We start from the raw sequence: 21,765 nt of genomic DNA, 5'->3' as shown, positions 1-21,765 counted from the left end.
TGAGATAAGACGACAGGATAAAGAAATTCGGAAGGTCGACTGTTTGGGTTTGGATGACGACGAGCTGGTAAAATTCGGAAAGTCGGCTTTTGGGGGACAAGAAGACAAGTTGGCGAGTTGTTGAAACTAAAGTATATCTAGATTTGTTTGGGTCAAGATGTCCAAATCGCAAGTCTAAAAATGCAGAGTTATTTTTTTTCTACTCTGTAAAAATGTAAAGAGCGCCATCTAGTTCTATCAGGTGTTCAATTCCAGGAAAAATCACTAATCTCAAAAGTCGAGTTTTATTTGTTAATCAATATCAGTTCAATTGTCCGCGCGGTTAGCGGGGGGGGGGGGGGGGTCGCACCAAATGGCGGAAAACATTTTCATTCACATTTTCCCCCAATCAGCAGGAAAAAGCTGATTTTTTTTTGTTCGCTTTTGGAGGAGGTATTGCCATCGACTAAAGTTCATAAAGTACATTATAAACTACATTACAAACCTCTTTTTCTTTAAACCTTAAGATTCAGTATTCTGGGGGATTTTTTTGTTATCATTAAAAAGCGTATCTTATCAAACAATTAATGTTAGCATGAAACACGAGCTGAAAATTTTAATGCACTGAAAGGAGATTTGTTTATTTGAAATGATTTAATGAGGGTACATAATAATCAAAAATATTTTTGATATTTCGAATTGAAAACTGAACGTTCTAACCACTTTGTTGTAACCAAGAGAAGAATAGGTAGGCCTATACATGTACATAACTAGTTGGTTGATGCAAGTGCGAAGCACGACGGCCGAACATGGGGCCAAACTTTTTTGTTTCCGTTTAACTTTAGCACCTTCATAGTTTCAATATAATAAAAGCAAAGTGAGCTGAAATTTTGGATACTGAATAGAGAGTGAAAGTGTTTTACATGAAAAAGAAATTTGTAAAGAGAATATTCATCTTACTAAATAAATTATGTCGGCACGAAGCCGGAGCTAAAATTTATAAGCTCAGCGATTTTTTTTTTCTTTTATTTTTTGGACGATTTAAACCCAAAAATGTGACATTCTAAGCATTTTTTGTAATCGTGAACGGGATACGCGTATCTACATTAGTACATAAACAATAATGCGAATGCAACTGAGTGCGAGCTGAAAATATGGGCCTCCTTTTTTTTTTTTTTTTTAATTCATGTAGAGGATATACATCACTAAGAACTGTGTGCGCGGAGCGCGAGCTGAAATCCCGTATAGTGTTTCAATACTTCCCTGCAATTTTGAACAGGATGCGAATCTGGATGAAACGAAATAATGAGAACTCGAATCGTGAGAAGAATCATTTTGTGCATTTCAACTTGAAAACGTGACATTGTAAGGACCATGCTATCCTCTCGAGCAGATTATTATCTCGATCCCACGGCAATGAAGTGCGAGCATTTAAAGTGAAAACAAAAATGCAATGGCCTGAGAGCCGGTCCCCCCATTGTTCCCCTATACAGTGGCGTACCATGGGTGCGGGCATTGGGGGGGGGGCACCAGCAAAAATTTTGAGTCACTTAGTGAGGCGTGCGAAGCGCGTTCAGTTGTCAGGTATACTGACCTAATATGCGCGAAGCGCGAGCTGAAAATTTTTTATATTCAGACCTAAGAAGGGACATTATAATCGATTTTGTAATCATGATACGTACCTGTCTCGCTAAACAATGCGAGCGCGTAGTGCTAGCCGAAATTTTTGTATATATTGACCCCAAACATGGAGATCTTAATGACTATATTTTAGGAATCCCTTAATAGTATACATATCTCACCATGGTCATCTAATGAGAGTGCCAAGCGCTTGCTAATTTTGTTAGAATTACATCTGAACACATGAAGCACTTTGTGTAGTCATTGTAATCATGATTACCATACGCATCTCACTAATCAAATATTGCGAGCGCGAGCTGAAAATTTAGATAATTCAGACCTGAAGCGGGGCATTCTAAGGCTAGGAATTCACTAAGACCATACGTATTTCACTAAACAAATGATGCGAGCGTGAAGCGCGAGCTGAAAATTTTTGATATTCAGATTAGAAAAAGGGACATTTTAAGGACTGATTTTAGGAATTTACGGAGAGCAGACTTATCTTACCAATCCACTGATACGAACGTAATCGCGGACATGAAATGTTTTATATTAATACTTTAACATGGGGCAATCATTTTAAGTAGTCATTAAAAAAATATTATGTCACTACATAAAACAATAATATATTTGGTGTATGTTGACTTGAAACGGGAGTTTTTCGTACAACAGGTTTATATATCTCTCTAAACAGACAATGCGAGCACCAGGAACAATGGCAACATAGGCCCTGAGCAAATTATGTTTCATAGAGTTATGATAAAAATGTTTCCTATGTAATATAGCATAACATGATTATAATGTAATATACCATTATAATGAATAATAATTTCTTCTTTCCCACTACGTTACTCTTCTTTCTCCCTCTTTTTCTCCTTTTCCCCGTTTTTTTTTTTTTGTCAGCCGATTGGGGGGGCACGTGCCCCCCCATGCCCCCCCGTAGTTACGCCACTGCCCCTATACCTTTGTTTTGGTGCCTTTTCTTCCCCGGCGTTGAATCGCTCTTCTTCTTTTTCTCCCTTCCTCCCCCCTTCCTTTTTTTGACACCGTCAGTGGGGCCGGGGCGGGGGGGGGGGGGGGGGGGATGCCGCCGCTAGTATATGCAAAAGGAAGGCGTAGGCATGAGGAAATCGAAAAAAGGGTAGGAAAATAAAATGGTGTGCACGACTGGGGGGGGGGGGTGCTGGAGGCAGATGAGGAATAGGAATTATGTTTGGAACTATGCCCTTTTAGAAATTTAGTATAGACCTTCAATCGCAAATTCAAGATTTTATTTCAAACGAAACAGTGGACAAAATCAAAACTATCGTGAAATTCCCCCTTTAAATAGCAGTAAGCGATTCTTTGTTTCACTATACAGGCCGATATGATATTCTATCGGTATAAGTATAATTGTAATAAGTATAATGCCTAATATTGGTTTAAGTTCCACTTCGTCTACTTACCGTGTTTATTCATTTTACTATTACTTTTTATTTTAGTATTTTGACTTGGTCAAATTGAACTTTGATTTGTAAACATATCTACATGCAGTTTACTGTAAGTGGTGGTAGACCTATTTTACCTCACTGGATATTAGACAAAATTTTAAATGGGAAAATGATCTGTGGACGAAATGGCACCTCCTAGCTAGGGCTAGGCCTCTGCAGTCTCTCGATGGATGAACCGAATGAAGTTCTGTAATTAGTAATAAGCAAAATGGTCTATTACTTCAGTTACTCGTTCTTGCGAGTACTGTACATTGTACGCATACGTTATACGTCATCAACAAAAAGTGACCGCTAATTCAGTCAACCCAAGTTGCAGACTTCGACTCCGACCAACTTTTTGCATCTCCGTCATACGTCACTGGCACTTCACCGAAGATCCAATTTTCTCCTTATAATCTCGATTGCGGATGTCAGTCTTTTATAGCGCAAGTGTCCAGCACTCTGGAGAAAGGCTGTTTAATCTGAAAATGTAACTCCAGTGCAACTCTTTCCTGAGGACATTTCCTTTGCCTTTTCATCTCCCGGACCCGGGTTCATCTCGCCGGATCGAGAGGACCGTGGCACCCCTGAGCTCCCGGTGAGCTGGCAAGTCAATCATCGCAACGGACGCGGTGGATGCGACGTGCCTGGATGAGCTGAGGAGGCGCAGTGGACTTCCAATCCATCTCCAGGACTGGCTCTGACTGAGCCGGCGGTTTAGATGACAATCGTGGCAGTAACTGTCCAACCATAGTTAAATGAGACTTGCAAGAATCTTCATTCTTGAACTTGGTCTTGGAGGAAGCAGACAACCAGAAGAGTGAGAAGGAGATTATCAAAGAAACGACGTCAACACAAACAAAATTGAAGTAAAGGGGAAATAAAGGAAATTAATTTGGAAAAAATCAAGTTCTAATTCCAGAGTGTTTGCTGGTGTTCACTATTGTCTTCCACTATCAAAAGAAAAGGGGAACAAGCATGATGATCCCTTTCAGAGTTCTACTCCACTACAGGACTGGACTTTTTATTTTGATTTCCATCTTCATTTTAGCGGTGCTCTTCCTCGAGTTCCAGGTGCAAGATATTCATGATGAACGAGGTGAGAAATAAGAACTTGATTTGTTATTTATTGTTTTTGTCATTGTGCATCGGTTGTCCATCAGATATTCAATTAAGAATTACTTGGTACAAATGTGAAAATTATTGTTTTCATTCATGTGATAACTAGATTCTAAGCTTGTTTATTTCAAATGACAGTCACCCATACTTTACTACACCTTTCTGCCAGAAATTTAGGCCAATTGTCTGATAGTAGCCATCCTGTTTAATAATTTCATCCATTCCTGAAATGAGGATAATTTATGAAACTGTATGCTGATAATATCTTGTGATGGATGGTTTTACTATGTTAAGTAATGCACATCTTTAGGAGAAAATTCATAAATTTCCATAATACAATTAAAATACAATTTTAGTTTATTAATTGTTTTGGGGAAAGAGGGGAGGGGTAGGGTAAAACAAAAAAAGTTGTAAATTGCTGTAAATTTACTTAGTACCTCACATCTGGTTGTTTTGTTGAACATTCTTTATTACATAATAACCCTGATTATTTATCCTTATCATAGTTCTTTCTCATTGGTTATTTCTATGAATTGGGTCACTACATTTTAGTTTGGTTTTTCTATTTTGTTTATTATTGAATAGCTACAGTTTGATTTAAAATGCTGTATTTTATCTGGGTCAGGAAGACAGAATGGATAGAAGTATTTAAATAAACATTTGCAGATGCAGATACATGTACATAACAATATTTAAATTAGTGTAGTAGGTTTCACGGTACACCATGTACATTGTATCTTTCTTGGGCAAGTGTTTGTCCTGAAAAGGACCACCCAATCTCTTTAATTAAATTAACCTAAAGGTGACCAATAGAATTAAGAAAATAGACAAACCCAACTAAAATGTAGTAACCCACATATCCATTTCATAAAAATAACAAGTGAGGAAGAACTGGAATAAGGATGGGTATTAATGGCCAGGGGCAGTATTCTGAAATCCGTGTTAATCAGCACTAAAACAGTGTTAGATTGGTATTTTGAAAATCATGATAGCATGGAAAACATCTGGCTCAATTGGTAACACTGCGCATGGTCATGAAATACGCAACGCGCAACCCACATACATGGTGAAAGGAATGAAGATGACCAGAAAAAGCAGGATGGTGACTGATGTGATGAATGAGAACACAAGTACATACATGTACACCTATTGAAATCTAACTTAAAGGGATAGTCCAGGCTAGAGATATATATATCTCAATAATCGAGTAAAATTCACAAAGTAAAATGTTGAAAATTTGATCAAAATCGGATGACAAATAACATAGTTAATGAATTTTAAAGATTAGCATTATTCCGGTGAAACAGTTCTAGGCATGTCTTCATGAATATTCATTAGTTGGGCTGATGATGTCATATCCCCACGTGTTCTTTTGTATTTTGTTGTATGAAATTAGGTTTATTCAAAATTGTTCTACCAAGAATTAAAACAATTGGATTGACAACTGATTATCCATTAGTTATTTATTGCCGCAACTTATTTCATCATAATGGATACACATCATTTACACATATGTATGAAAATACAAAACACTTCTGATTTAATGTAATAACATAAGAAAAGGGAAAGTGGGGATGTGACATCATCAGCCCACCTAATGAATATTCATGACGATGTGCATTTAACTGTATTCACAAAATATCGATACACTTTAAAATTCCATATTAAACTTCACAATTTGTTATTTGATTTTGATGAAATTTTCAGCATTTGGCTCTGTGAATTTTACTCTATTTTATTTGAATATAAATATTTCTAGCTCAGACCTTCCCTTTAAATACATACATTACCAAGCTGAACAGATGTCAAACAAAAGCAAACAACCACTTTCTTCTCTACATTATATGAGAGAGGGAGGGTGGGGGTAGAATGGAGGACTGGTGAGTTGAGTTTTAAAACCGTTTGTAGCATATCTTGTAAATTTCAGAGGATATTATCACATTATCTTGAACATCTGTTCTCAATTTTAGCAGTAATTTGTAGCCTTCACTGATAAGACTTGCAGCCATTGATTTTGCCATATGGACATGTACATGTAGGCCCATTTCTTTAAAGGTCAAGTCCACCTCGGAAAAATGTTGATTTGAATCAAAAGAGAAAAATCAGACAAGCACAATGCTGAAAATTTCATCAAATGCGGATGTAAAATAAGAAAGTTATGACATTTTTAAAGTTTCACTTATTTTTAACAAAATAGATATGAACGTGCCAGTTACATCCAAATGAGAGTCGATGATGTCACTCACTATTTCTTTTGTTTTTTATTGTTTGAATTATACAATATTTAAATTTTTAGTTACGAATTTGATGATTAGGACCTCCTTGCCTGAAGCACAAAATGTTAAAATAATGGAATTCCACGTGTTCAGGGAGGAGCGAAACTTCACTTCACATGACAGTGACGAGCAAATCAAAATATTTCATATAATAAAATACAAAAGAAATAGTGAGTGAGTGATGTCATCAGTTCCCTCATTTGCATACCGACCGAGATGTGCATATAAATTATACATGTGTTTTGTGAAATGAAACGAAACTTTAAAATATCATAACTTTCTTATTTTAAATCCGATTTTGATGAAGCTTTCAGTGTTATGCTTGTTGAATTTTTCTCTTTTTATTCAAATCATGGACCTACCACTCAGAGTGGTAGGTCCATGTTCAAATCAAGTTTTTGTTGGGGTGGACTTGTCCTTAGGTCAAGTCCACCCCAACTAAAACTTGATTTGAAATTATGAAGAATCAAGGAAGTGTGGTATAGAGTACAAAAGAGATAATGTCACAAAAAACTTTGTTTTGCATTTTAGCATTTTTGAAACTACATGTATACTTTGGTAGAGCATGAAGAAGTACATTTAACCCCCATTACCAAAATTTTGTGCGAATCGGTCCAAGGGGGCCTGAGATATGACCTCATGAGATAATTAGCCCTTCTGAAGTCAATGTACATGTACATGTATTATTGGCCTGGTTCTATAAGTTAGGAACCAGGCACATCGACTTCAATGGCACTAATTTTGTATTTATGAGGTCGTATCTCAGGCCCCCATGGACCGATTCGCACCAAAATTGGGTTGTTGGGGTTTGTCATCATGCCCTACCAAAATATGGTATCTAAAATGCTGATATACTATGCAAAAAGTGAAAATTGATGTCACATTTTGGTACTCTATTGAAAATTTCATTAAAATGGGATTTCAAATGTATGCACAACATAATCGGATGTGAGAGCCAATGATGCCACTCACAGACACTTGTCATTTCTTTTGTATTTTATTATGAATTATTGAATTCCTAATTTTTTTTTTTTACTAAGGAAATCTTCATTAGTGGATCACTTCTACACTCGGCAAAAAAGTTCTTGGACACTTTTAAAAGTTAAACATTCCATATAGATATTTGATTAAAGGCAAATTATTGTATGTCAACATGACCAGACAATATTCTTATTCCAGTATGAAATGACATTTTCATGTGAACAGTCATGCATGGGTGGTTAAATGCTTTAAACAATAGCAATGTCAGTAAAAGAAAATTGCAAGAAATCGCTTAGTCAGTCCATGCCTGGTTACAGGCATTAAACAATAGCAATGTCAGCAAAAGAAAATTGCAAAAAAACAATCAGTCATTCTTTTAGTTTTGAAAGTTTGTGTGGCATAAATATCCATTAAATGATGAAAGCAAACATTAAGTCAAATACCACTTTAAAAGTGAAGAGAAAGTTATCCGCCTTGGATGCATCACTTTTCCACTGGAATTTTAAGTCAAAGTTATTCGATGAAAAAAGGGCAAATTTCAGTATCTTGGAAAATTATCCTTATCCTCCTATCTTCTGCAGGGGTGGTGGCCCTAGGTTGACCACTCCTATAGGGCGGTCTCTAACTTCATCAGTAGCCAAATACCGCTGGTTCAAATTTGAAATTGTTGTTGGTGAAACTTGGAAATATCAAGCCACTTGTCTGACTGCCCAGACTGCAACATTCCTATTGCTCTTGCATGCTCTTGGTTGGAAAACTACATCTTGAAATCCATCTCATTATTCATCTCATGATGCATCCCTAAGCATTCAATTCAAATGATAACAGTCTGTTGAAATTGTTGAATGCACATGTATGCCTACGCTACAGGATTGCCATGATCATTAGCATTTGAATGGTCCATTTCTTGCAATTTTCTTTTACTGACATTGCTATTGTTTAAAGCATTTAACCACCCATGTATGATTGTTCACATGAAAATGTCATTTCATACTGGAATATTAAAGAATATTGTCTGGTCATGTTGACATACAATAATTTGCCTATAATCAAATATCTATATGGAATGTTTTAACTTTTTAAATAAAAGTGTCCAAGAACTTTTTTTGCCAAGTGTAGAAGTGATTCACTAATGAAGATTTCCTTAGTAAAAAAAAAAGCAAAAAAAATACAAAGGGGCTATATATCCTGTATATAGCCCCTTGCACAGCAAATACCGGACCGGGTCCGGGTCGTTCATAAAGAGCGGTTCTAAAAAACATGGAAATTAATTGTTTTTTTGTACATTCCAAAGACACTCAATCTTTCGATTCATCTGGTTTACGATTTCCAGATGATCAGCTGTTGAACTGCTTTGGGAGTGATTCAATATAATATGGAGAAAAATTGTAGTAAACTCATCTCATGTGAACAAGAATGGTACAAATTCTATATGTGATCAGAGCATGATGGTTTCAAAATCATGTTTGAAAATTATTTTTTTTTAGTCTAATTGCCTTTTGAAAACTTTGTAATTTACTTGTAGGGATAATTCCTTTTCATTTTCTGTAGCATGGTAGATTTTAATATCATGTGGCAAAAGATGAGTAGTAGTCTTGAGCCCTCACCTTCGTGCAGACAACGGATCCTACATCATGTATTCCCATCTTTGAATACATTTCTTCATAGTGTCTTTCATAGTACAACAGTACTTTGAATAAATATCAAAACCAGTCCAAATTCTGTGGATCTAACACCTTCTTGGCGACAAAGTGTATTAGATGCTACCACCAGCCTGTGCAATTCTGTAAAGCTCCCTGATTTTCATATTCCCCTCTGAAACGGGCAGCAGCAAACAAGATATTTGGGCGATCATGGGCGGTAGGGGATTTGAAATGTGTGCACGGAATGCAATTCTGAGTTAATCAGGCAGACCAAACGAAGTGAGATTTCCTCCACGTCTTGCGGATGCATGACTTGAAGGCTGGCTGCTTTCTTTTGTTGAAGACTTGTCATAACTGGGTCACCCGATGGCTATCTCTGCTGAAGCTAGAATCTGTGTAGTATGTTCAGTGACCTGCAGTATTCTACCAAAATCTGGGTTCAAACTCCAAAATCTCTCAATCTTTTTGTGCATGTGTGCTTTTTGCTATAAAACTTCTTGTCTGTGGATAATGCCATTTTTATGTTCTATATTACATGTAAGAATAATACATTTTTAGAATTCTTTAATTTTTTTTCAAAGTTTAGAAATTATACATGTGCATGTAGAGAAAAAAGGAAAAGAGAATGATCTGAAAAGACAGTGTCATGAATCAAATGCTGAGGGTCATAGAGGTTAATATTGAATTATGGGGGGAGGATAGGATGGCACATATTCCTTTCTTCTTGAATCAATAATAATAAACGGTATTTATATTGTGCTCATATCCACCTTGTTAGGTGCTCAAGGCGCTCCTATATTACCCGGCTAAGCTAGGCGTTCATAGCGCACACAGCTTTTTAAAGAATTATTTCCTATTGGTACCCATTTACCTCACCTGGGTTGAGTGCAGCACATTGTGGATCAGTTTCTTGCTGTTCAAAGGAAATTACGCCATGGCTGGGATTCGAACCCACGACCCTCTGTTTCAAAGTCCGAAGACTAATCCACTGGGCCAGAATGCTCCACGTATCGTGCCTTCATGAGCAATCCTAAAGCTCTATGCTCTTACTTCACAAAGTCTCTGCAAGACCCAGGAGCCAAAACATATAGGTTTAATACAATGTACATGTAGGGCCGACATGTAGGATTACAATTACCCTGGCCAGTCCTTGCAATGAGTAGTTTCAGGAAATGATCCAAACACCTGAATTAAAATTAAGTGATGACCTCAAACATCAGTAGACAGTCAGTTTGCTCAAAGATGCACCTGTTTCACTGTCTAGAAGTTATTTTTTAAAATTCAGTCCTCCATGGAGGAATTGTTCCATGACGTTTGCTCCAGCGACAATTGCTACACTGCAAATTCCACACACTATATGGAATGACCAGGCTGGATGTAACACTATTCCATTTCCTAAACCTAACCCTGAACCTAACATGAAATCCTAACCCTAACCCTATAGACCAAATAAAGCTGCAGTTGTCGCCGGAGGAAATGTTGTGGTACTGGAGGCCTACAGTGCACAGTATGTTGCAGGGAAATTTCTTATGTCGGAAATTTCCTTTCAAGCTAAAAGAAGGGTTTGCTTCTCCAGTTTGCTCCACACTAACCCTTTTTTTCTACTGGTCCAACCTCATCGTGTCGGACCAGAAGATACCCAGTTTTTCAATTTGTTACCCAGTTTTTCAATTTGTTACTGCTCCGAACCTAAAATCTACTGGTCCCCCAAAATAAAGAAAAAGGCTTGAGTTTATTTTGCTGTCCTTTCTTATTACCCCCCCCCCAAAAAAATGAACAAATGAAAGACAAAAAGAAAGCGAGACAGAAAGAAAGAATAAAAGAAAGGAAGGAAGAAAAACGAAAAGGTAAAGAAAGGATAGATGTGAAGGAAGGGAAAAAAAGAACTAAAGAACAAAAAATAAGAAAGAGAACAAAAGAAAAAAAGAAATAAAGGAATATAGGAAAGAAGGAAAGAAATGAAGCAAGCAATAAAGAAAGAACAAAAGATGGAAAGTGGTGAAGGAAAGAAAGGAGAAGCAGTAAAAAAAAGAAAGAAAGGGTAAAAGGAGAGATGGAAAGAAGGAAAAAAGAGAGGAACGAAGGATTGGAAGAAGGAAGAAAGAATTAAGGAAGAAATAAAGAAAAGGTAAAATGATAGAAGGAAAAAAAGATGAAGAAAAGGAATAGATAAAGAAGGAAGGAAGTTAAGCAAGCAAGCAATATGAAAAAAAGAAAGAAAAGGTAAAAAATAAATGAAAGGAAGAAAAAATGAAAGACTGAGAGTCAAAGAAAGGAAGGAATGAATTAAGGAAAGAAAGAATGAAAGAAGAAAGGAGAGAAAGGAAGCATACACGTAGTTAAAAAAAGAAGGAAAGAAAGGGTAAAAGGACAGATTTAACCAAGGGAAAAAAGAAAGAACAAAAGACAGAAAGAATAAAAGAAGGATTGAAGGAAAGAAAGAGAGAAAAGGCTGAAAGAAGGAAGAAATAAAAAAACAAGAAAGGGTAAAGAAAGGATAGATGGAAGGAAGAAAAAAACAAAGTAAGTAACAAAGAATGAAGGAAAGAAAGGGTAAAAAAAGAAAGAAGAGATAAATATAGGATGGATGGACTGTAGAATTAAAGAAATAAATAAATAAATAAAAGAAGCTTTAAAAGAAAGAGAAAAATTAACCTAAAAATTAACCTGAAGTGTTAATTGTGCAAAATGAATGTGAAGAAAATGGGTATTAGACCAACTGGTTATTAGACAAATTGGTAATAGTTGGAATGGTGATTAGACAAAGTGATGATTACCGGTAGACCAAATGGATGTTAGACGAAATGTTGGATGGAAATGGCATGAGACTATTGAAGGTAGATCATGTGGTGAGTGGACGAGTTGGCAGTGGACGAATTGGCAGTTTCAAATTTTGCAGACATGTGAATCCACTGGGAGCTTTCCCTTAGCAACAGATCCTTTACCATGAAGTGGTAATGGTTTGAAAACCACTTTCGAGCGATCAGATAGGAATGCTAGCAAAGTGATCTATCAAACTGAATCGGTTTCCACTAAACTTGGTATTTGGATTGTAATGAGAATTGGGTCTCCATCTTGCAAAGAGTTACGATTGGTCCAATCAATCGTAACTCTATATGGAAATCCATCAGTGTCATAATTTTTTCTACAGGAAATTTGCAAAATGTCCTTTGTAAACAAAGAAGAAGTTCACACCAAATTGTCAAGAAATCAATGAATTTATGGATATACATTCATATCTAGAATTATTTTTGAACAAACATGCATTTTATATGTTGACTTTGCTGGCTTTCCATAGTTGCGATCGATTGAATCTTTGGAAAATGGGCCCTTGCTGGTCTGCCTCTTTATAGTCAATAAAATACAATTTCAAAATGCATTGCATTGATTGCAGGTCTGCATATTTTGAGTGTTGTGTTTTCTGAATTCATGTCATTTCTCAACGTTGAATAAATTCTATGTTGAAATGAAAGTTACTTTGCTGTGAAGTTTGAGCTTGAAATTTACATACCGATTCGAAATAAATTATACTGTTTGACAAATTTTATTTAACGTACATAACAAAATAAATCACGGAGAATTTTTTTTTGTAACACAGATTTCCACAGACATGTACATGTACATGTCACCAGTCTCTGTGTGTGTATTTGAAAACTGTCTGCTTGTGGAGACTAGAGCTGTTGTCACCTCTCGGCCAAGAGTAACCCTTGACAAGTTATAGGAGACAACTTAAAGTGGCATTCACACCTAGCCATGTGAGAACGTTTCCTCCTGACACCTCTATAGACTTGTAATATGCACCAAAGAGTCACCATTATACTCTATACTCGCTATTGTTGCAAGTATGAACAGATTCTGAACATGCTGAAAATAAAAGTCCCGAGTACATTTATGTGTGCTAAAATTGGGTCTGTTGCCAATTTTTTCATGCTGGAGGAAATATCTGGGTTTTTTTCTTCATTTAAAAAAGAAAGATTGATTCTCAATATTAAGGATTCACCCATTTACTGAATTTTCTATCATTTAAAAAAACATTTTTGCTTGGATTTTGGATTAGGTAATTTTACACCACTTGCATCCCCAAATTTTAGGAAATGCCATTAGATGTTGTTCTATTCTGATATTATGAAACATGAATTGACTGAAGCTTATATAATAACATGCCGATGGGTGAACGTATGAACTTCCTTTGTACAGTATTAGGCTCCGGCCCTTCGACTTCCCATACATGTCTCCTTAAAATGCATTCTTACAAAATGTGATACTGGGAAATAACCGAGCTTCATACATGCAAAGCCGGCACCAGTCTGCAATACAAGACGGGCTTCGCTTTGTAAAGCCTCGCGGCTGGGAATGGGTTGTACTGGGGGTTGTAAATGAACCATACATCTTGTGGAGAAACTCTTTTCATCCTCATTGTGACTGGTGTCAAATTTAGGGCCATTTTTTTCCGTCATTGACTTGGGGGTCAATCAAGGATGCATTGTGCTTTATCCATGAAAAATAGTACAAAATAAAGACTGGTATTGTTCGTTCAGAATCAATGTAAAGGAATTATAGAATTCATCGACCAAAAATAATAGCCATTGTATTCATGAGTTCACAGAGAGAGAAATGTAAAGAGAACCTGACATGGTTCGTTTATAAATCTCAGTTATTGACTACTGAAAGGATCCTTCATTGTCATGGGGGAATGATTTATGAAGAAATGTTTAATACAGATGATTAATTTCTCTCTCTCACTCTCCATCTCTCTCTCTTAAATACATGTATTCTTGTGAATATATCTGAGACGATCATACCATATAGTTGATTTATGAGATTATGTTTGCGTTTCATCTTTTTAGAATCAAAGGGGCATTAAATCATTTACCTCTAATATAGTTTTGTCCCTCTCTGACATCGAAAAGATATGCAGTAGATATGTTCATAAAGATTTATGATGGGGAAAATTCAAGCCAGTCTAGATCTTTGGGTTTGTGTCAATGTGAATCAATCATCTTGAAAATCATCTATCCAGGAAATCGTAAACAGCCATAATCTAACATCACAAATTATTCACAATCTTACAAATGCATAGTGGCTGTTTTTTTTCTTCATAATTCATATGTTCATTCTTCGTAAATATGTTAATTGTTATATGAATTGTTTAAAATATATGTAATTAAGTTAGTGCTCTTTATATTTATTTTTTCTCCCTAACGGGGGCCCTTGGAGTTTTTATCTTCCTGAAGGAATTCTGGGAAACTCTTGAGGAAATGTTTAAGGTTTGCCTTTTATATGGAAAGAAACTAGATGTTTTTGTCATCAGTAGACTTGATGCCATAATGACATTTAGGGATGGAATATATACCGTAATTCCAATTCCATCTAAGAACCATTAATAGTTGCGCATTCTATTTAGCTCATCAGAGATATTGATGTCCCTTGCAGCTCATTATCGTTAATGTTTCAAACTGGGACATGTAGTCTATATTTACAGACCTGGATGCGAAACTTGAGCATGGCTGTGTAGGGTGGATTCTCAAGCACAAGTTTTTGGTCATACTCAAAATTTTGGGAGCAATATATTTGAAAACTCATATTAGATCAAAACCTTTTCCTTTAATATTGAAGTATGAAATTGCAAACAAGTTACTGTGAAATTGTCATTTTCATTGAAAACCATTTTGGGGAACTGTATACTGTTCATTCCATAGGCAGGCCTACACATTAATACATGTACAGTACAGTATCTCATATTGTATACCTGTGCATGTATGTATCTCATTTAAGCTGATAATTCACCACAAGAATAGGCATATTATGCTTTTCTATATGCGGTCTCTGAACTTAAATCCAACATAAATGTGAATGTGAACATATAGAGTACCCTTTACAGGTGAACTTTTTATATACATGTAGGGGAAGGCGGGGTAAGTTGTGACAGTTTTTGCTTTTTGCATGTTAGAATTGATATGATTAATAATTTTGTCGAAATAAGTACCTTGCCTTGAAATTTAATTCTTCTGAAATATTTTCCACCTATATATAACTTACTATCCCCACACTGAAAGTTATCGTGACCTTTGAAAAAAACGATGTCAAATGGCTCAACTTGCCCCATATATGGGGTAAGTTTGAGCCACCTTCTGGGGTAAGTTGAGCCACAAAAACTATGTACAAAATGTATGGGGGAGAACCAGCATGTCAATTTTTTGTTCAAAAAGTCTTTTCACTTGCTAATTCTCTATAAATACTAACATCCTGTAAAAGGAAAAGAGCAGTCATGTAAATTTGCTCCTTTCAGCCTGCATTTCAATCGATTTATATGGTTTGTTTGTTTTTTAAGATACATTACCATAGGAATTACCATGGCTCAACTTGCCCCATGCTGTTTGGCTCAACTTACCCCAGTCCGAACTTAGTGCGATAATTTTGTATCCACACATTTATTATACATCCATCATATAAAAGACTATGACAAGAATGAAGATCCATACCTGGACTAATAATGTTGTTATCATGTCTTTATTATATTTAAAGACGTGTGTGTTTATAAAGCACTTATCTATTTCACACTCTTTTTTACTTTTTTGGCTGAAATTGATATTTTTCCCTCTAAAAAACTACTTTTTGTTTCAAAGTTGGAAACAATGTGGTGGGGTTAGGGGTTATGCTATGGGTCATCAATACATGACACCACCACAATGTCTGACTCATTCATTATTGGCCTGGGGCTGGTGGCTCAACTTGCCCCTATGCTCAACTTACCCCGCCTTCCCCTACATGTATGCACCTTTTTGCTAATTCTGCATTCGATTAGGCCTATACTCATTTTAGGAATTTGTGGATGCGGACCGACTTATCTCAATTCATGAAATATGGAAGACCAAAATAACCTGTATTATTTGAGTGCTGCAGTTAAAAAGACTCCATCTCCATGTATTCTTCACTCCATCTCATCTGTGAATTCATGAACAGGATTTCAGGATGTAACAGACAAGGGTTTGTGACTTCAGACTACTTCTATATGAAGATGGAGCAGTGTACAGTGATGTATCAGTCATCGTTTTTTCCCATCCGTCCAGTATTGATCGGTAATAGAGAGTCTGTCTGATCTGCGTCAAGTCAGTATTTTTTCAAATTGATAGTCTTTTACTCAAACTCGAGTTTGCATCACTCAAGTTGGAGGCCTGATGTCTCAGTCAGGAGAGCGGGGGTTTTGGATTCCGGTGTCCCAGTTTCGATTCTCACTTGGTGCCCTTTGGTGGTGGGGCTTTTATTCACATCATTGCCAGGTCCCTTGGAGAGGACCTTAAGCTCTCAGTCCTCTGGTTGCTTGCTTACAAGCATGCATGCTTTAAAGGATAAGTCCACCCCAGCAAAATGTTGATTTGAATAAGTAGAGAAAAATCAAACTAACATAACACTGAAAATTTCATCAAAATCGGATGTAAAATAAGAAAGTTATGACATTTTAAAGTTTAGCTTAATTTCACCGAACAGTTATGCACTTCCTGGTCGGTATACAAATGAGGAGACTAATGACATCATCCACTCACTATTTCTTTTGTATTTTATTATATGAGATATGAAATATTCTATTTTTTCTCATTGTCAAGTGAAACAGAGATTAATTCCTCCCTGAACATGTGGAATGAGCATTGTTTTATATGGTTCAGTCAAGTCAGTTCCTATGGTCAAATCTGTAAAAAATGAAATATTGTATAATTCAAACAATAAAAAACAAAAGAAATACTGTAGTCAGTGATGGACATCATCGACTGACTTATTGACATGTCACTGAGTTGTGCATATCACTGTTTTGTGAAAAATAAGCAAAACTTTAAAATGCCATAACTTTCTTATTTTACATCCGATTTTGATGAAATTTTCAGTGTTATGCTCGTTGAATTTTTCTCTTTTTATTCAAATCAATTTTTTGTCGGGGTGGACTTGTCCTTTAATAGTAATCAGGTACAGTCAATGAAAACGCAATGAGAAGCTTGGCTGGAAAGAAAGCTGTGAGTGTGATGAAATCATGAAAATGATTTGTTTCCATTCAAATTGGATTGAGATTTAAATCCCCAATAGCCAGGAAGTGAAATACAGGTTTATATTGCTCATTTGAAGAGTAAGAACTGGATAGTTGTATACCTGTGTAGGCTTTCAAGAATTCATCATGAGTGAAGGATCGTGAAGTCAGAGAAACATCATCTGGTGGACTTGAACTCCTCATGACCTACATGTACATTATACACTGTACCAAGCTTTTCGAAAACAATTCTCTGTTCATACTATGAGGGCTTTATGGAATGTGTATTTGGACATGCATTTACCAGCTTAGGAAAGACATGAGGGCGATTTCACCCTCATGACGGCCCAAATAGCCCTTAAAATTCCCCCCAAAAGCATGCTTTGGAATGACTTATTAAATACAGGTATGCATTTTCTGCAACTTATTTCATTATAAAGGAGACACGTTATTCACACATGTATGAAAAAATTAAACAATTACACACATGTATGAACAAAGAAAAAAGGAAAGTGGGGATGTGACATCATCAGCCCACCTCATGAATATATTCATGATGTGCATTCAATTAGTTTCACAAAAAATTGCTAAACTTTAAAATTCAAGAACCTAGTTATTTGATTTTGATGATATTTTCAGCCTGGACCATCCCTTTTTCCTTAATATTTTCAGCACTATCAATATCAAGTGTTGGAAAAACATATGCCTATTTGCTTCTCTGAATATGAATACGTATAGGCCTAGAGACCCCTCCACATTTTAGTCTACACAAATGCAAGATATTATTTTTTCCTTTTTGTCAGCCTTTTTGGTATTAAATCATAGAAGTTTAATTGTTTCTATCATTTTTTTAAAGAAATGGGTCTGAGTTCCACTGCAATGTGTTCATAATTTTCATAAAATCTTTGTATAGATTGGAAAGAGGTCACCAAATGCCGTCATCTACACACGGTCAAAATGTTGCAATGTGCAATGTATCTAGGCCTACTGGCCTATTATTATTTTTTTAAAATTCAATTTATGGTTCAATTTGTGGTTACTTTTTATGAGGAAGGGTGTGTGGTGGATGCTTTGCAGGAAATTGTAATCAGATATGCATGAAATCTGGCATTTTCATATTTGTCCAGACTCTGTGATCATACTCTTTTGAAGTGTCGGAAGCAAGAGCAGGGTCTTGATCAGCCAGATTTTGGGCAGTAACAAGATTACAGTGCGATGCTGAGCCCTCTTTGAGATTAATTAATCGGGATATTCTAGAACCCCCCCAACTCCATCAGCTGGAGTAGTGAAATCCTAACTTGATCCATGGAGCTCTCAAAGCTGCCAACTATTATGTTTTAATGATATATAGTATGTTTTTTATAATCAAAACTGACAAAATATGATTTTTTAAATTTGATTGGCATGCTTCATATGTGTAATTTATCAATTTTTGTACCAAAATATGTTTTTTCCTTCAAAATATGATTTTATTTATGGATCCGTATTTGGGGGTCAACAGAGGTTGGCAGCTCTGAGCTCTATGCTTGATCAATAATGTGACTTTTGATATGGATAAGGGATAGTGCCCAGCCCACTTTGCATGCTTTGTTGGACAGTGTCTGTGCTGGTTTGGTTGTAGGTACATGGAATTGGAAGAAAAGCAAGTCAAAGATCATTACCTGGATAATTCCTGGGCCTTGACTTACAAAGAGTTAGATTGATCCAATCATTCATATCTCTATGGAAATCCATCCAGTGTCATGATTTTTTTACTGGAACTTTGCACAATGTCCTTTGTAAACAAAGAGAAGCACAGTGAATTTTCAAGAAAATAATGAATGCATGAATATGAATGCACATCATAGTTAAAAAATATTTTGAACAAACATGCATAATAGGCCTATATGTTGACGTTGCTGGCCGTCCATAGTTGTGATTGATCGGATCAATCACAACTCTTTGTTAGACGGGAAATAACATGCCATTTTGCAAAATATCCTTTTATAGTGAAGGATCTTCAGATATCCCATGAATGTCTTCATTAATAACGATCTCAAGATTTTCCTTATAAGTCCGTACCCTTTAACACAATGATCATAGAACAGTTTCTTACGACTTCTTACGACTGATTATTGCATTGAGCACAATGTGCAATCGATCGTATAAAAATCAAGTGATTGATCAATTGATCGCTGGGCTTTGTGTGACAGGACCCTGGATGATTTCCAGGATGAAAATTAGGACGATGATACGTGTATGATAAACTCAGGCTGACGGTGACGGGCCTAGCCTGTGATTACTCTTTTTTGAAGTGTAGGAAGCAATATGACAGGTCGCGAGCGTTGATGGCAAGTCAATTTCATGGTCAACACTCCTTTACTGGATTTCAGGAACTTTGTACTTTTCTGTCCCCGAGGAGGGGGAAGGAAGGAAGTGGTTTTGACGAATGATTTTGAAGAGGTAAACCCGAGAACTTGAGTAAATGAGAGAAATATATAGTCTAACAATAGAAATATATGAGTATAACTTGATAAGTCCTTTTCGGCAGAATAAATGTATAGTGACCGAGACTGAGAGGGGATGGGATGAAGGAAAGATGTAGGCCTAATGGGAAAATGAGAGATGCAGATCAGAGCAATGAGAAATATTGAGAAATATGGGACAATGGAAAGTTCAACAAGAAAATAGCAACAGTAGGGGGACTTCGAGAGAGGGGGGGGGGGTGATAACATAGAGAGAGAGAAAAAGAGATAACGCAAAGAGAGACACACAGAATATGAGATCAATAGAAAGACATCTTATAGAAAGAGAGAGAAAGAAAGAGACGGAGAGAGAGGGGGGAGAGGAGGGAAGGGGATGGGGTGATTGAACAAGAAAAAATACATGGAAGGAAATCATTCAGTATGTTTTATCTGTATATGTCTCTGTAATTCATGAAAATGAACTTTCATCCCTCGAAACTTTCTCTTTTCGTTTTTGCTATCCCCAGAAAAGTTTTAATCATTTCCCCCTGAATCTGTGCCCTTTTGAAAATCTCAACATGTGAAGGTATAAACTGCTTAAGCTGCAGCATGAATTGTGAAACTTCACTGATGCTGGAAATTGAAGAGAAAGCTTTTTGATTTCCTGGATAAATCAACGATATTTAGAGTTCGTTTTGGAGATTTTCTGCGTTTAGGGTTAGGACCTTGTTACCCCAAGGGGAGTAGGATTGAGAATCCCCAGGACAGGATATTAAATCAATTACGCAATTCTTGCTGACGCCAAAATGAATTTTGAGTGTAACATGATAGCAGGCCTATATGGAAATGGCAGTTCCTGTCAACGATGAAACAAGGCCTCGGTATTTTCTAATCTTTATTTGTAATGTATAGGTTTACATGTATACATCTGCAGAGAATTCATTTTTAACATGTGCCTGTATACATGTACAAGGATGGTCTCGATGACTGGCCAGGGTCCCGCAACACAAAGGGTAGCAATCAATCATAAAATATTTTACTATGATTGATTGAAATGACTGCAATGTACAATCACTTGTAAAGATCAAGCGTATAATTTATCGCTAACATTTTGGACACTAAACAAGTTGTTGCCAAAATATAACCTCGGGGAAAAAACATACCCTAAATATGTTTTACTAGTCTTGAAAAAAAAGGTTTGGGAAAAAAATATACCCTAAATACATTTGACCCCGCAATTGACCGTTGACCAGACTTTCAAAACCACTCATTTTCTTGAAAATCAGTGTTTTTGATACCCTTAACGAGTCCACGCGCAGACCATGTCCAAAACTTTAAAGCATTTTGGGGGTCACGCGTGTGTACAGCAATATATTTGACCGCCCCCCCCCCCGGGTCTTTCTGGGGACTTTGTTGGATTGCATCTTGTATATGCTCTGATACTGCACCGACATGTGGGCAAATCATGCTGACTGAAATCTGCTAAAATGCAGTCCTATTAATTAACTTTCGTACCCCTCTTGCAGATAAACAACTTCGTGATGCCCTTGACAACGGCCACATGAGGCACCTGCAGAAGGTCCCGACCCCTCTGGTGGCGGACGAACTTCTCCAGCAGAAGCCGATGTACCCCTTGATAATCTACAACCGGGTGCCCAAGACCGGCAGTACGTCCCTCACCAGCCTCCCCTACACCCTTTGTGAGACGCTCAGGTACCACGTCCTTCACATCTGCACGGTGGAGCACACGCAAGTGTTGTCCGTCCAGGACCAGGTGAGTTTCACAGACCTTGACAGCAGAACCTTGGTCATCACCTTGAGCCAGAATCTTTGACATTGACTACTGACACAGCATGTTTTGCATTAGTATTTTACAAAGGGTTTGAGAGCAGACTAACCTTTTGTCAAATACCCATCAAATGACAAAAAATGTCATAGAAATCTAAGTGTTGTCCTTCCAGGACCAGGTGAGTTTCAGAGACCTTGACAGCAGAACCTTGTTGTGTCAGTAGTCAATGTTAAAGATCCTGGCTCAAGGTGATGAGCCAGGATCTTTAACATTGACTACTGACACAACATGTTGTTGCAATAGTAATTTACAAAGGATTTGAGAACAGACTAGCCTTTTGTCAAATACCCATCAAATGGCAAAAAATGTCATAGAATGTTTGACGAATGAAACCGATGTTGTCCTAAATTCATGGTGGATGGACAATT

General features: G+C 36.7%; 1 protein-coding gene across 1 annotated transcript; it reads left to right on the top strand.

Annotated features, from left to right (window-relative positions):
• The first annotated feature begins 3,378 nt into the window (after window positions 1-3,378).
• LOC121429282 (heparan sulfate 2-O-sulfotransferase 1-like) lies at window positions 3,379-21,463 on the top strand. The gene is made up of 2 exons (XM_041626279.1): window positions 3,379-4,167; window positions 21,075-21,463. Exons 1-2 carry the CDS (start codon window positions 4,047-4,049, stop codon window positions 21,380-21,382), a joined length of 429 nt encoding a protein of 142 aa, XP_041482213.1. The 5' UTR covers window positions 3,379-4,046; the 3' UTR covers window positions 21,383-21,463.
• The last annotated feature ends 302 nt before the right edge of the window (window positions 21,464-21,765 follow it).

This window comes from Lytechinus variegatus, chromosome 15, assembly GCF_018143015.1.
Source record: "Lytechinus variegatus isolate NC3 chromosome 15, Lvar_3.0, whole genome shotgun sequence".
NCBI lineage: Eukaryota > Metazoa > Echinodermata > Echinoidea > Temnopleuroida > Toxopneustidae > Lytechinus > Lytechinus variegatus.
The sequence above is the reverse complement of the archived record's forward strand: the minus strand, read 5'-3'. Positions and strand labels throughout refer to the sequence as shown.

What these genes read in the sequence shown, in the direction of transcription:
- LOC121429282 (XM_041626279.1), top strand. Translation starts at nt 4,047, where the DNA reads ATGATGATCCCTTTCAGAGTTCTACTCCACTACAGGACTGGACTTTTT. An exon ending in AGATATTCATGATGAACGAG is followed by an intron (nt 4,168 to 21,074) that starts GTGAGAAATAAG and finishes CCCCTCTTGCAG; the next exon opens with ATAAACAACTTCGTGATGCC.